General features: G+C 41.0%; 1 protein-coding gene across 1 annotated transcript in view; it reads left to right on the forward strand.

Moving 5' to 3' along the window:
* Positions 1 to 16,308, forward strand: part of LOC117551471 (voltage-dependent T-type calcium channel subunit alpha-1I-like) — a gene marked incomplete at both ends in the record, with an annotated part of 140,069 nt that overhangs the window by 15,827 nt on the left and 107,934 nt on the right. Inside the window, one exon of the mRNA XM_034224383.1 lies at positions 2,133 to 2,266. Within this exon, the coding sequence (XP_034080274.1) occupies positions 2,133 to 2,266 (134 nt within the window). The remainder of the gene's footprint in view (positions 1 to 2,132; positions 2,267 to 16,308) is intronic.

Here is a 16,308-nt window from a genome sequence, read left to right on the forward strand (position 1 = left end):
CCTACCCCCAGTAGTCTACCAATAACTGAAACTTGAGGGTTGGTTCATCCAATTACCAAAGAAGAGATGTAGTGTATACATTTCCACTCATACACTGAACAAAAATATAAATGCAACACTTTTGTTTTTGCTCCCATTTTTCACGAGATGAACTCAAAGATCTAAAACATTTTCTATAAACACAAAATAACCATTTCTCTCAAATATTGTTCACAAATCTGAAAAAATCTGTGATAGTGAGCACTTCTCCTTTGCAGAGATAATCCATCCCACCTCACAGGTGTGGCATATCAAGATGCTGATTAGACAGCATGATTATTGCACAGGTGTGCCTTAGGCTGGCCACAATAAAAGGCCACTCTGAAACGTGCAGTTTTGCTTTATTGGGGGGGTCTGGGGGGGTCCAAAAACCAGTCAGTATCTGGTGTGAGGGTTAGGGTTAGGGTAATGTTGTGAATCGAGTGGCCTGTGTTCGTCGTCCATAACATACGCCTGCCCATACCATAACCCCACCACCACCATGGGCCACTCGATTCACAACATTACCCTAACCCTACCCCTCACACCAGATACTGACTGGTTTTCGGACCCCCCCAGACCCCCCCAATAAAGCAAAACTGCACGTTTCAGAGTGGCCTTTTATTGTGGCCAGCCTAAGGCACACCTGTGCAATAATCATGCTGTCTAATCAGCATCTTGATATGCCACACCTGTGAGGTGGGATGGATTATCTCGGCAAAGGAGAAGTGCTCACTATCACAGATTTTTTCAGATTTGTGAACAATATTTGAGAGAAATGGTTATTTTGTGTTTATAGAAAATGTTTTAGATCTTTGAGTTCATCTCATGAAAAATGGGAGCAAAAACAAAAGTGTTGCGTTTATATTTTTGTTCAGTGTATTTAGCCTTGTTGAAAGGTGATATGCAGGTGATAAAACACCACACTTGGAAAGCTCTTTCACAAACAAAATGAAAATCCCGCTACCCTCTCATTACAACTTGGCCGACTAGGTCATTGTCAGGTCTCTGAAAATGTAATTCAACGGGTTAATCAGAGAAATAAACACAGCGTTAAACATCAAACAATAACAAGAAGGCCTCAATCATTTATTTACATATTAAAAATAATACTACACCTGTAAGGGAAACTTCTGCAGCAATGGAGAGTCAGGACTCAGAGAGACACGAGGAGAGTTGGAGCTTTGATGTCAAACACTGATGTTTATTTACAAGTATCGGCCGGAGAAATTCACATCACAAGTCACACAGTCAAAGGTTCTGACTGCACTGGTGGGTTGCCATGTCAATTCTGCCGCGCCTCTCTCTCGATAAACCTTTTAACTAGTTCAGAGAGAGTAAACAACATATTTGGGGAGATAGACTAAACAGCTGGGCACCCTGAATCACTTGCGTCTGACCCTTAATGGCCTCGAAGCCAGCGTTCCCACAGCCGTAAACCATTTCGTGACCGAGTGTTGAACTGGTTTTTCAAGATAGCTGGAGCCTCCCATTCCTTAAGAGAGATAACAGAGCCAGTTTTGGTCGTAAATGTCAACACACAGAAAAGGTTAAATATCTAGGAGTAAAGACAGAAATATTCCCTCACAACACCTTTAAAACTCATTAAGTCAACATCTTCCAGGTTATAAAGGTAATTGGCCGACATTGCATCACGGATTATTTGTCCATTGACATGTGGGACTCCATCCTTTCATACAACACACACAGGAAATACTTTGGAGGTGTGGGACTAGGACTGAAACACTGGGGAATGACGATAGCTTTAATGATGGGTGCCTTATTCACACAACTCACCTGGAGATGTATAACATGTGTTTTTGCTTCTGTAAATGGATACTGTGAAATAAAGAAAGTTTTCTTTACAACACAGGCTTAGCGACGCTTTAGTGAAGGTGTTGTTGCTTCCTCTCAAGCCTATTCAATTCCCTGAGTGGTGTTCACAAAGTGTGTCTGCTTTTTAGTCAGACAAACAATGCATGCATCACCAATGGAAGAGGAGGACATCTATAAACCTTAGCAGTGGTGACGAATGTGTTGTTTGTGGCGCCCCAAGCTCCTTTTTTCATATGCTTGACACCTTTCCTCATTGTCTCCCCTTGTCTTCCTGTCAGGCTTTTGACGTCTTTATCTACATCTTCTTCGCTCTGGAGATGGTTATAAAGATGCTCGCTCTGGGGATCTTCGGGCGCCGCTGTTACCTCGGGGACACGTGGAACCGACTGGATTTCTTCATCGTCATGTCAGGGTGAGGACCTCCTCTTCACTTTATAGTATCCCTGCTGAATGTCAGAGGAATGACAGAGTGACCGGAGCTTGGGTCTCCAACATACATGTTACTAAACGGAGTGATTTATAGCAGAACATGCAAACAATGTGTAGGAGAAGTTGAAACTCTATATCAGGGGTCGGCAACCAGCATTGGCACGCGGCACCGTAACCAGTGGCTCACTAGAATAAGTGGAATAAGTGTGCAAAATATTAAAATTGTATTTTCGGATCCTGAACCAGACCGCCGCCAGAGCGCGTCTCCCCGTTACCTGCAGAAGGAAGCCATGCACGCAACGCAGCCCCGCTCTCTTTATCTCCAGGCGACTTTCTGCCGCTTGCCAATGCTGGTGTAGTCCTAAACGATAGCTGGGGATTCTGGGTAGTGTAGTGTCTTCTGCCATCCTTTACTCCGAAAAAATATTTGTTTCTCCGAATCGAAGGGGAAAATACAAAAGCATTGCACACAATTTAAACCAATCAATGTTGTGTAATTATCAAGGATAATCTGGTGTTTTTTAGTCGATGAGTAGTGCAGATATCACTGTAAAATCAATCGACAGTAAGGGGAATACTTACTTCCGGGTGTACAATTCTAAAGCTATTTGCGTCCCTTTATGAAGCTGAAGGAGCCAAGGAGCGTCACAACTGCACGCCACGGACACTGACCAAACGTCGCTCCTGGACGATTATGGAGTGAGAGTGTGTTGCTTGCCTCCGTGGTGCACTGCTGATCGTTTCACCACGGAGGAAAGCACTTCACTAATTGCAGTACCCATAAGGAGCTGCACATGCCGCGGTTTCTGCGTGGCTGTGTCTGTAGTTGAAAGCCCAGTGGCGATCTGCTCATCTCTCATCGAAATAACATTCTACACAGGGGCGGACTGGCCATCTGTGGGTTCTGGAGAATCACAGAACGGACGGTCGTCATTATTATTATGCCGTTTAAACCAATTATTTAAATGTGTTCAAACGGCATCATGTAAGTTGCGCTGACAGGTGAAAGAGGTCCTGCTTCCCCGCAGCGAGGCTCCCCCCCCCCCTGCTGGCAGTTCACGATCGTCGGCACACTAATCCCAATTATTATTTTTTTATGGCACTTCATATCAAAAAGGTTTCCGACCCCTGCTCTATATCTATAACACTCCTAATTTAGAACAGAACATTGGAGAAAATGCTTCTCCAAAAACAAGTTCAACAATAATGAAAACAAGCTGTTCTGAATTGAAATAAGTAGGTCTGCCAATAGAGCAAGTGAAAATGTGCGTGGTAAGATGTCTTGAAATAAGAAGGGATATTTAGATAAATCACATCTTGTAATTATCTGGAGAACTCATTGTGAACTATATTTGACCAGAATCAGGAAATGCTTTGTTACAAAATAAGCCGCAAATGCTCAAAAGTGTTCTGTTTTCTGATGTTACATGTAGCTGGTGAGTTTCTAATAAATCTGTTTCATCTGAGATACAACTCAAAATAAGATTGTTTTACTGAACAAGATCATGCATTGTCTAAAAGCAAGACCTGATATCTCACTGCAGTGTCACTTCTGAAGTTATTGTGTCTCATATCAGGAGTAGAGACATATTCTGACTAGATGTTAGACTAAGATCCATCCATCCATCCATCTTCTCCCGCTTATCCGTGGTCGGGTCGCGGGGCTAGCAGTTCCAGCAGAGAGCCCCAAACTTTCTTTTCCCTGGCGACATCAACCAGCTCTGACTGGGGGATCCCAAGGCGCTCCCAGGCCAGCGAAGAGATATAATCCCTCCGCCTGGTCCTAGGTCTACCCCTCGGACTAAGATACTGGGCAATATTTTGAGTTTTTATAGTGAATCAGACCAATGTGTTTTCCTATTCACAAGTTGAATTGTGAGTTCATGTCTGAATGTTTAACTATGATATATCATGGGTATAATTTAAAGGTCAGGCAAATCCCATCCTGACAGTTTGTGCTCCGTTGTGCCACCATGCATGGCCAATTGTGTCAGCGTTAAATTATGAAACATGACATGAAATATTAACATGTTGAGAGTCACTGGCTTCCACCTGGGACACGGCTTACAATAACCATCATGTAATTAAGCCGTTCTGTCCCCGCAATGTCATTTAATGAATGAGCTGAAATTAGCTCGCACTGTTACTGCTGACTTAACGAGCGGTAGCCAGAACCTTTGGCTGGTGGAATTAATGGAGTTAACCAATTAAGAGTAACATCAAGTTTAACATTGTGTGTGTTACATAACTCTACCAGATGAACCCTTGGCTTTATTAACCCCACCCTTTTGCAATGTTCTTTCTGCGTTGTGATTCTAGTCTCATTTATTACATCTCAAACAGTCTCTATTCTACTCTCGTGCAGTATTTATAACGCAGTGCATTGATTTTACTTCTTTAAGTCTCCTTTGAACTGGATGCTCTGCCAGCAACACAAACCCTTCATTAAATAGTCTCATGAGTTGGGATTGGAAACGTCTCTTTGTAATAGCAAGTAAAGATTCTAAAGGATGTTAATGTTTGTTTGTTGGACAGTCTTCAATTTAAATTTTTTAACTTCTTCCAAAACACATTAAAGTCAATTCACAACTCTAACGCCTGAACAAATTAACTCATTTATTGGGGAGTTTTGTCCTTTCTGCTTCATCTGGACCTTCGAATTGAGAGCAAACTCTGATGAAGTTCCAGCAATTTACCTTTGTTAAATTATTTAAAAAAAATGTTTTATGTGTCACAAATATCTGTGTTGCTTGTCTAGGCTGCAACTTTACCTCAGTTATCTAACACGTAAGTCTAACAGGTAAAAACAGGACAGAAATTAAAAGCGATAAGAAAAGCAGCTACGGCCATTTTATGAAAATAATCTTCAACGCTATAATTTGGGTCCACTCCAAAATATAATGAGTTTTTCCTTTGGCCCTTGCTATGCTAACCCTTGCCCTTAAACATTAAGTATCACTACCACACATGTTTATGAACACTGGGCCGGTATTTACTCCATGATCCTGCTGAAAGAAAACACACAAGAACTGAACTGAAAACATACACAATTTGTGAGTTTGTCCGCCATATGGGACAGCAATGTACGGCAACTCAAGTAGGACATTTGACACAGCGGCGTTTTGCAAAATATAAGAAAAAAACTTTAAAAACCTGACAACATTAATCTGAACGAGAGAGATGAGTTATTGTTATTACAACGTAATTTCCCTACTATTTGAGAACTCCTTTTATTGGGTTCAATACATTCTTAGGATAAGTGAGAAATTGATTTAACTTCTGTTTGACAAAGCTATCATACTGGATAAATAAGAAACTGTAAATGTATGCAATCATTTATGGCATTGCCATACCGCCACCCGTCTAGGGACGGGTGGCGCAGTGGTCTGTGCATCCGATCATCAGATCAAGGGGGAGTGCTGGGGAACTCCAGTTCGAAACCCGCTCCTGCCGCCACTGCGTCAGGCCGTTGTGTCCTTGGGCAAGACACTTCACCCGGATTTGCTCCTGTGGGTATTGTCCACAGTACATGTATAATACTAATGTGTACTTGTAAAAGCGCCTCGATGTCTTCGAGGCGTGAAGATGGATGGTGTGGCGCAGTGTGCTGTGCAATGATCATCAGATCAAGGGGTGAAACCCGCCGCTGCTGCGTCTGTAAAGCCGGTGTGTCCTTGGGCAAGACACTTCACCTGAACTTGCTCCTGTGGGTATTGTCCACAGTATCTGACCATTGCATGTATCATATATGTGTAATGTGTGTATATGTAAAGCGCTTTGAGTCATTGATAAAGCGCTATAATAAATGTAAGGAATTATTATTATTAATTATTATTATTAATAATTAATATCTAATTCTTAACTGTGAATGGTTTTAATTGTATTTAACATTTAAAATGTTGAGGATTAGGGATGTAACGATACCAACAACTCACGGTACGATAATATCGCGATAAAAAGTCCACGGTACGATATTTATCGCGATATTGAAAAACAAAGGAAAGAAATGTGAATTTTTTTTTTTTTACTTGAATTATTTTTTCTTTATTAAATAATAAATCTGATTTGTACAGCATTTTAGTAGATAGTAGTATTTTAAAGTGTCAACAATATAATAATCAGACCCTGCAATAGAATAAATCAAGTTTCTCTTTAGTTGTTCAAGTAACTCAACTCTAACTCACTCACTCAGCGGCATCAAGGTTATCTTTCAGGAATATGAGCATGTCCACATTTCCAGGTAGAAGCTGGGATGTTTGGGCGTTTGCAAAATCCCCTGCTGTGGAAACAACTCTCTTGCTTGGTACTGATGTTGCTGGGACAGAGAGACATGCTTTGGCCATGGGTGACAGCAGTGGGTCAAACTGTGCATTGTCTCTCCACCTCTTCAAAAACAATACAGTGTTTGCCAAGAAGGTGAGGCTTATTGACAGAGATATAGATATACTGTTGGTACTTGTCAATGTCTCTAGGTGTGTACATGTAGCCCTGTAAATACGATGTCCTTTTGTGTTATCTGTTGTTTTATGTTCATGTTGTAACCTACTTGCTGCCATGTTGGACAGGACTCATTGATGATCTCAATGGGACCATCTGGTTGAATAAAGGTTTTTTTTTTTTTTAAATGTTAAAAAAAAAACGCGGTATATTTTGTCAGTCTCACGACGGTATTGAGGCATTTATTTACCGCGATATCACGATATTCGATATATCGTTACATCCCTAGGATCCATGAAACGCGACATTACATCAAAGATTTTCCATATAAAAGTAGATTTAAAAACAAATCTCTGTTATCAGATAAGTGTTTTTCTTATATGACAACTATTGATACATCTGAAAGGTCTTTCCCAGCTTTGGAATTTCTCTGCAAGGGCCAGATAACGATGCACTTTTGATTACGAATATCAAATGTCCTATTTGGGTTGCCGTACGTAGCATTCCTATATCACAGACCAACTCGCCCTTACGCAGTGCACATCGGGTAGTCACACCCTGCTTAGCAAACGTTACAATACTTTTAGAAATTGCTGTGAAAACAGAACAATATTGGGAACGAATGAGTTAGAGTTGGCATCACATGTACATGTCACATTGTACACTCTAAAAACGAATTCAGGCGACCTTTCACCTCCACTTAATTAAATGCATGGTTGCAAGATAAAAATGTGAGTTAATTGATTTAGATAAACATTTTAAGTTGCAAACATTAATTTATAAGTTGTGTTGACGTAATAATGTTGGTAATTACATCAACTTAATATTGTGTGTCATTTGAACTCTGCGTTAATTGACTTAAAACTAAATTCAAGTTGTAGTAAGTAATGCAATTGGCTTGATAACTTAATTGTTCTACACCTTGAGTTAAGGATTTCAAGTCCACTCCCAGTTAACATGCCTGGACAAGTTCCCACAGTTAAGACAAATATAAATACACAAAGGACATTTTAAGGTGAGTGTCATCTTTTGTCATTCAAATATAGTAGATAGCCTTGTAGTTGCACTGTATAGGCAAATTGCTGTGTGCCCATTTCCCATGGTAATATGGCTAATGTCTTTATTTATTATTTGTGGGGCAATTTAAATTTGTGTTATTTATCTTTTTTCTCAAGATTGAAATGAAGCTCAGCGCAAGTTCTTTCAGGAACACTGGGTGTAATACTTTCACTCCACAGCTGCATATAATCAGCTCATCACAGGCGTTCTCTTTAACCTATTACATTCACCTCATTCTCCAGCAGCCAATCAGCGCGCTGCAGCCACACTTTAAAATGGTTCTCCTCTCTCCTGCAGTCAGCTGTGATTTCAGGTGTTCATGCACCTTATCATGGCATGTGTCAATACATGTTCAAACTCTCCTGAATTGAAACATCATGTGTTGAGATAAACAACTGCAGTTCAAAATAAAAAGTGAACTGCCTAATATTTTTGTTGTGGAATCAATTAAAGTCTTTCTTTAAAGGCAAAAACATGAAAAAGCTAAGAAAAAAAAACTATTGAATACAATATATTTGGTGCAACTTAATTTATAAATGGTTGTCAACTTAAAAACGTGTGTTCACAATGATGGTAATTAAGTACATACAACTTAAGATTACATTTAAATCATACGGTAAAACAAGTTGGAGCAACTTAATTTTTGGAGTCATCAACTTCAAAACTTGTGTTTATGCTCCAATTATGAAGTAAGTGGTAATTGAAAACACCTCTGACTGTAGAGGAAAAGCCTTCTCCCCTAACTCAAATAACTTTGTTGCTTTAAGACGATTTCATTAGAAGTTGTCTTAACTCAATAAACATCGATGCAAACTGTTGCCTTGATTTTCTTTGTTGAGCCAAGGCATTTGTTTTTAGAGTGTAGTTGCCCACCATTACAATGAGTAACGTAAAGTGATAAATGAATGAAACTCCATTACAATAATTCTGACTCTTAATCAAACGTGTTTCTTCACACACAGATCGTCCTACAGGTGTTTTATCGCCCCAGAATACATTATAGAATCTCATGGCAGCCAAACATCTGCTGACAGCTGATCATTGTAACTGCTGTGACTCTGTCATCAAACATAAATATCACTGAAGTACATTTAGGAAAATACTAGGGCTGTCAGTCGATTAAAATAGTTAATCGCGATTAATCGCATATTAATCGCACATTTTGTATCTGTTCTAAATGTACCTTAGAGGAATATTTTTCAAGTTTTTAATACTCTTATCAACACATGAGTGGACAAATATGCTTTATGCAAATATTTATTATCATTTGACAGTGGCGAGCCGTGACTTTTATACCTTAGGCCTCTGACCCCCCCCCCCCCCCCCCCCCCCCCCCTTCCCTCGAGAAAAAAAAGAAGAGTTATTACGTCACAGCGTATACTTCAGCGGAATATCAAAACCGCGGCCCGGGGTGCAAAACGCATCAATGACAGCGACCCTCTACCACACAAACCAACACCATTTATATAAACTCCTATCATGACAGGGCACCCACAGCCAAGTAACAATTGCAAATGAATTAAGTCGGCACGGCGGCCCACATTGAAAATGACTTAGGCCTACCTTTCATGATCAAATCACTGAAACACAAAGTCCATCCTCCTGTCCTTTTGGATGAAGCACTTGATGGCGGGGTCATGCAGCTGATCCTTTGCCACTCCAGTTTATCATTGTAACTCAATCTTGAAAATGACTCGGTTAATAATTTCACAACGATGTCATCACTATCACTGAAGTGAGCCATCATGAACGAACTTATGCTAATCATAAATCTATCGATCATAAATCTATCGATTAGATTTATGATTGGAAAATAATAAAAGTAGGGTAGACATGTGGATATTATCCGGCTGAACACAACGTGCATTTATCTAACAGGTTCGTTTTCCACAGACCTTATTTCAAGCTATCTCCCAAAATCCTATGGAGAAATCCCACTGCTTTCTGTCGAGGGAATCCGAGCGAAGCTTACTTCCGGGTTTTAGGATGCGTCACTGCACCACTTGCATAGACCTCACAGCGGGTGGAACTTGTCATAAAGTCCGCGAAAATAAAGCCCGCCCATTTAGAGGGAAGATATGATTGGTCAATTGTACTGTCATTTGACATTACTCTCTCGTTGAGTTACTATAGCGGGACCTCTGTGAATGTAGAGAGGGACCAACAAGCTCTCCCGTCTTCACATAACTCGCAGAGACGGCATTTAACCCTTCACATTCCAACAGAAACTGAACAGGCACATTCGAAGGATTTATTTATTTTGAAATATTATTTTAAATACAATTAAATCAAGTTATTTTGGTAAAACTAATGAAAAATGTGCTCGCCACTGTCATTTGAACAATGACAAATATTCTCATGAATATTAAATACAACAACCTCTGAACATTACAAATATTCGCCTCAATTCAATTTGGAACCTCTCTCATACAAATTGTATGAGAGAGGTTCCAGATTGACACACACACACACACACACACACACACACACACACAGTATTGTATTATTGTATCATACAATAATACAATACTGTGTGTGTGTGTGTGTGTGTGTGTGTGTGTGTGTGTGTGTGTGTGTGTGTGTGTGTGTGTGTGTGTGTGTGAGAGATGGATCGTTGGCGCTATGTGCAACTCAAGGCTCGAACGGGAGCTGCCTGGACGCTGCAATCATGTTGCGCACTATCCGTGCTGAGTGTGCTGACTTTTCGTACAATGTCCCACTGTCTGGCTTCCTGCATAAAGTCAAGTGCTCGGCGCAGTTGTCGGCGAAATGTCGCTCCTCTGTTTTCATTTAAACAGCTCCTTATATCCGTTAGTGCAGCTAGCTAGTACCAGATGCTAACAACAACAATGCACGTAAGGTCTCTCTCTCGCTCGCTCGGGCCACACATACACACACCCTCCCGGTCCTCCCAACAGCCAGTCGGTGCCTGCCGGTGAGCGTGGAAGTGTGGTCTGCCACAAGCGGGCGGCAGGAGCGGGGCTGTCAGCATCAGCTTGTAGATGGTATTTTAAACTCGATGCGCTCTGAAACTACGGGGCGGCCGAGGACAAAAAATACACATGCGTTAATCACGTTAAAATAATTAGTGGCGTTAATTTTTTTTTGCGTTAACTTGACAGCCCTAGAAAATACACAAACATTTTGACAACTGTAACCTTATTTATAAGCTTTTAAATTAACAAGCTATTCAACTAGAGAGTAACATATGTAGCTAACAGGAAGAGGAAAAGCAAGACAAGAAAGCAGCAGACATTTCCAAAGCTAGAGCACCATAATTGTCTCTTGGCACATAAACATTAAAGTAATTGACATGCTTTGATCCAAACAAACAAGTTGTATCATCTCGTTCTTCTAAATAGATGATTACCATGCAGAGACTAACCCCCCAACATCAGTAAACACATCCCTTTGAAATACGTTGACACCACCACATTATAGATGATCTAACGTCGCCTGAAGTTTCTTTAAAGACACATCGGAGTGTTTTTAAACGTTATTGTTACATGGCTTAGTTGAATACTCGATTCTGATTGGTCAATTCAGAACACATGACACGTTGTTAATCCAGTAGTGAAGACCGCTGTCAAGGATTTATTGGCCGTTGTTAAGGACGCTCACATCTGCAGAAATAAGTCCAGTCGATTGGCCTGCATGCAGTTTGCTTTTCAAACCGACAAGACAAGAAAACAGTGGAAAAATAACGTGGCAGAAACCCTCCTTTTTACGCAACGGTCCAGACATAGACATCAAACGGCAAAACATATTCAGTTGCCAGTTCCTTTGGCATTATAGTCCAGCAGCAAGTCCTCAAAAAATGATTTTGTTTTCTAGATACCCCTACCTGAGGTAGAACAAATGACAACAATGATTTTTCTTATCTTTAGGGTCTCCTATTAATGACATTGATTGTTGTCAAGTTGTTTGGGTTGTTCTTTAGAACTACCCCAATCCCTGAAAAAGAGCCACATTAGACCGGGCCGAATGGGAAAGGTGACAAGAAAGCCCATAACTTGAGAATGACCTCTCTTTTCCACTTCAGATGTGCTGAGGTATGAACCAGGTGGCTGTCATACTTTACTAAATAGTTAGACAATTATTTAACTAAAGAAATACTGAATTATAGTCCTGTAAACTTAGCTTTAGTTTAGACGGAAATTGTACTTTTTGGTGATAGGAACATAGGACTCCATCACTTTTCTCTCATTTATCAGAAAAACAGAAATCCCTACAAAATATACCATTACTGAATTGTCTAGGGTGCTATTGAACACCAGTGTTGGGACTAACGCGTTACAAGTAACGCGTTACTGTAACGCCATTATTGTTGGCAGTAACTAGTACTCTAACGCATTACTTTTTAAATTCAGTAACTCAGCTACATGGTGCGTTACTCCGTTAGTTTTTTTTATATAGTCAACAGCCAGGCGAACAGAGATGAGAACTGTACTTAAGTACTTGAGTAAATGTACTTAGATACTTCCTGTGTCACATGCGGAGACGGGCTGTGGGCGTGTTTGTGTTGTTTACTAACAAGACTATCATGGCGGCGGCGGAGCTCAAGTCTAGTTTCTCCACCTGGAGATATTCTCACTATTTCACTTTTGTCGAGCACAAAGAAAAGAACGTTTTAGTTAAATGTAAGTTGTGTCTTGGCGGGTCAAAGATCCTATCTACTGCCCAAACCAGTCATTCAAATATCTTAAAACATCTGCAAAAACAACATGCTGGGACGAAGCTAGTAGCTAAGACCACAGAGACTCAGCCGACGCCACTCCACCTCCACCTAAGCAACAGCGGCTGGATTTTAACCAAGGGACTGCTGGCCAGGGAAAAGTCGATAAAGCCATTGCACGGTATGTTGTAGAACACATGCAGGCTATTGCTACAGTGGAGTCACCCGCTTTCAGGGAGCTAGTTAGCATGATAGCATGTCCGGGCGGCACACGGCATATGGGACGGAAAACTTTTTCCAACTACCTGGAGAAAGAATATACAAAAATGGAAAGCCAGCTAATATCGATGCAATCCAGATTGCATATAAGGCATGTCAAGTTGATCAACAGATTGTATTATTCTCCAATGCAATAACAGTACTGAAAGGAAGGCTATAAGGGCATTAATGGGAGCCCTTTTTTCAAGTAACAAAAACGTTACTTTTCACAGTAACACATTACTTTTGTGTTTAAGTAACTAGTAAAGTAACTGAGTTACTTTTGAAATGAAGTAACTAGTAATGGTAACTAGTTACTGGTTTTCAGTAACTAGCACAACACTGTTGAACACTAACCAGTAGGTGCTATTGAACACTAACCAGTAGGTGCTGTTGAACACTAACCAGTAGGTGCTATTGAACACTAACCAGTAGGTGCTGTTGAACACTAACCAGTAGGTGCTGTTGAACACTAACCAGTAGGTGCTATTGAACACTAACCAGTAGGTGCTATTGAACACTAACCAGTAGGTGCTATTGAACACTAACCAGTAGGTGCTGTTGAACACTAACCAGTAGGTGCTGTTGAACACTAACCAGTAGGTGCTATTGAACACTAACCAGTAGGTGCTATTGAACACTAACCAGTAGGTGCTGTTGAACACTAACCAGTAGTTGCTGTTGAACACTAACCAGTAGGTGCTATTGAACACTAACCAGTAGGTGCTGTTGAACACTAACCAGTAGGTGCTGTTGAACACTAACCAGTAGGTGCTGTTGAACACTAACCAGTAGGTGCTATTGAACACTAACCAGTAGGTGCTATTGAACACTAACCAGTAGGTGCTATTGAACACTAACCAGTAGGTGCTATTGAACACTAACCAGTAGGTGCTGTTGAACACTAACCAGTAGGTGCTATTGAACACTAACCAGTAGGTGCTGTTGAACACTAACCAGTAGGTGCTGTTGAACACTAACCAGTAGGTGCTATTGAACACTAACCAGTAGGTGCTATTGAACACTAACCAGTAGGTGCTGTTGAACACTAACCAGTAGGTGCTGTTGAACACTAACCAGTAGGTGCTATTTAACACTAACCAGTAGGTGCTATTGAACACTAACCAGTAGGTGCTGTTGAACACTAACCAGTAGTTGCTGTTGAACACTAACCAGTAGGTGCTATTGAACACTAACCAGTAGGTGCTGTTGAACACTAACCAGTAGGTGCTGTTGAACACTAACCAGTAGGTGCTGTTGAACACTAACCAGTAGGTGCTATTGAACACTAACCAGTAGGTGCTATTGAACACTAACCAGTAGGTGCTATTGAACACTAACCAGTAGGTGCTATTGAACACTAACCAGTAGGTGCTGTTGAACACTAACCAGTAGGTGCTGTTGAACACTAACCAGTAGGTGCTGTTGAACACTAACCAGTAGGTGCTGTTGAACACTAACCAGTAGGTGCTATTGAACACTAACCAGTAGGTGCTATTGAACACTAACCAGTAGGTGCTATTGAACACTAACCAGTAGGTGCTATTGAACACTAACCAGTAGGTGCTATTGAACACTAACCAGCAGGTGCTATTGAACACTAACCAGTAGGTGCTGTTGAACACTAACCAGTAGGTGCTATTGAACACTAACCAGTAGGTGCTATTGCACACTAACCAGCAGGTGCTATTGAACACTAACCAGTAGGTGCTATTGAACACTAACCAGTAGGTGCTATTGAACACTAACCAGTAGGTGCTATTGAACACTAACCAGTAGATGCTATTGAACACTAACCAGTAGGTGCTATTGAACACTAACCAGTAGGTGCTATTGAACACTAACCAGTAGGTGCTGTTGAACACTAACCAGTAGGTGCTATTGAACACTAACCAGTAGGTGCTATTGAACACTAACCAGTAGGTGCTATTGAACACTAACCAGTAGGTGCTATTGAACACTAACCAGTAGGTGCTATTGAACACTAACCAGTAGGTGCTATTGAACACTAACCAGCAGGTGCTATTGAACACTAGCCAGTAGGTGCTGTTGAACACTAACCAGTAGGTGCTATTGAACACTAACCAGCAGGTGCTATTGAACACTAACCAGTAGGTGCTGTTGAACACTAACCAGTAGGTGCTGTTGAACACTAACCAGTAGGTGCTATTGAACACTAACCAGTAGGTGCTATTGAACACTAACCAGTAGGTGCTATTGAACACTAACCAGTAGGTGCTATCGAACACTAACCAGTAGGTGCTATTGAACACTAACCAGTAGGTGCTATTGAACACTAACCAGTAGGTGCTATTGAACACTAACCAGCAGGTGCTATTGAACACTAGCCAGTAGGTGCTGTTGAACACTAACCAGTAGGTGCTATTGGACACTAACCAGCAGGTGCTATTGAACACTAACCAGTAGGTGCTGTTGAACACTAACCAGTAGGTGCTGTTGAACACTAACCAGCAGGTGCTATTGAACACTAACCAGTAGGTGCTGTTGAACACTAACCAGCAGGTGCTATTGAACACTAACCAGTAGGTGCTATTGAACACTAACCAGTAGGTGCTATTGAACACTAACCAGCAGGTGCTATTGAACACTAGCCAGTAGGTGCTGTTGAACACTAACCAGTAGGTGCTATTGAACACTAACCAGCAGGTGCTATTGAACACTAACCAGTAGGTGCTGTTTGAAACACTAACCAGTAGGTGCTATTTGAACCACTAACCAGTAGGTGCTATTGAACACTAACCACGTAGGTGCTATTGAACCACACCAGTAGGTGTCGTTGAAACACTAACCAGTAGGTGCTATTGAAACACTAACCAGTAGGGTGCTGTGTGAACACTAACCAGTAGGGTTGCTTATTGAACACTAACCAGTTAGGTTGCTATTGAACACTAACCAGTAGGTTGCTGTTGAACACTAACCAGTAGGTTTGCTATCGAACACTAACCAGTAGGTGCATTGAACACCTAACCAGCAGGGTGCATTGAACACTAACCAGTAGGTGCTATCGAACACTAACAGTAGGTGCTATTGAACACTAACCAGCAGGTGCTATTGAACACTAACCAGCAGGTGCTATTGAACACTAACCAGTAGGTGCTATTGAACACTAACCAGCAGGTGCTATTGAACACTAACCAGTAGGTGCTATTGAACACTAACCAGTAGGTGCTGTTGAACACTAACCAGTAGGTGCTATTGAACACTAACCAGTAGGTGCTTTTGAACACTAACCAGTAGGTGCTATTGAACACTAACCAGTAGGTGCTATCGAACACTAACCAGTAGTTGTATGGACATATCTGGTACAGTTCTATTTCAAATGAGATTTCTTTAGACGTAGGCCTACCTCTTCTCTGAGACAGTCAAACTCCGAATGGGGGAGAAGTGGCCCAAGAGCCTATAAGTTAAGAATGCTCACTCTGAGGGTCATTATATTTGGAAAGGGAAATACCAGGTGGCTGAACTACATCACCAAATAGTCTGAATAAGAGTAACCCAATACAATCAAGTGTATTAGTTCTAAATTGCAAGCCTCTAAAACATAGGTGTAAATAGTACAGGTTTGATTGAAACTG

The sequence above is a fragment of the Gymnodraco acuticeps genome, unplaced genomic scaffold (genome assembly GCF_902827175.1).
Source record: "Gymnodraco acuticeps unplaced genomic scaffold, fGymAcu1.1, whole genome shotgun sequence".
Classification (NCBI taxonomy): Eukaryota; Metazoa; Chordata; class Actinopteri; order Perciformes; family Bathydraconidae; genus Gymnodraco; species Gymnodraco acuticeps.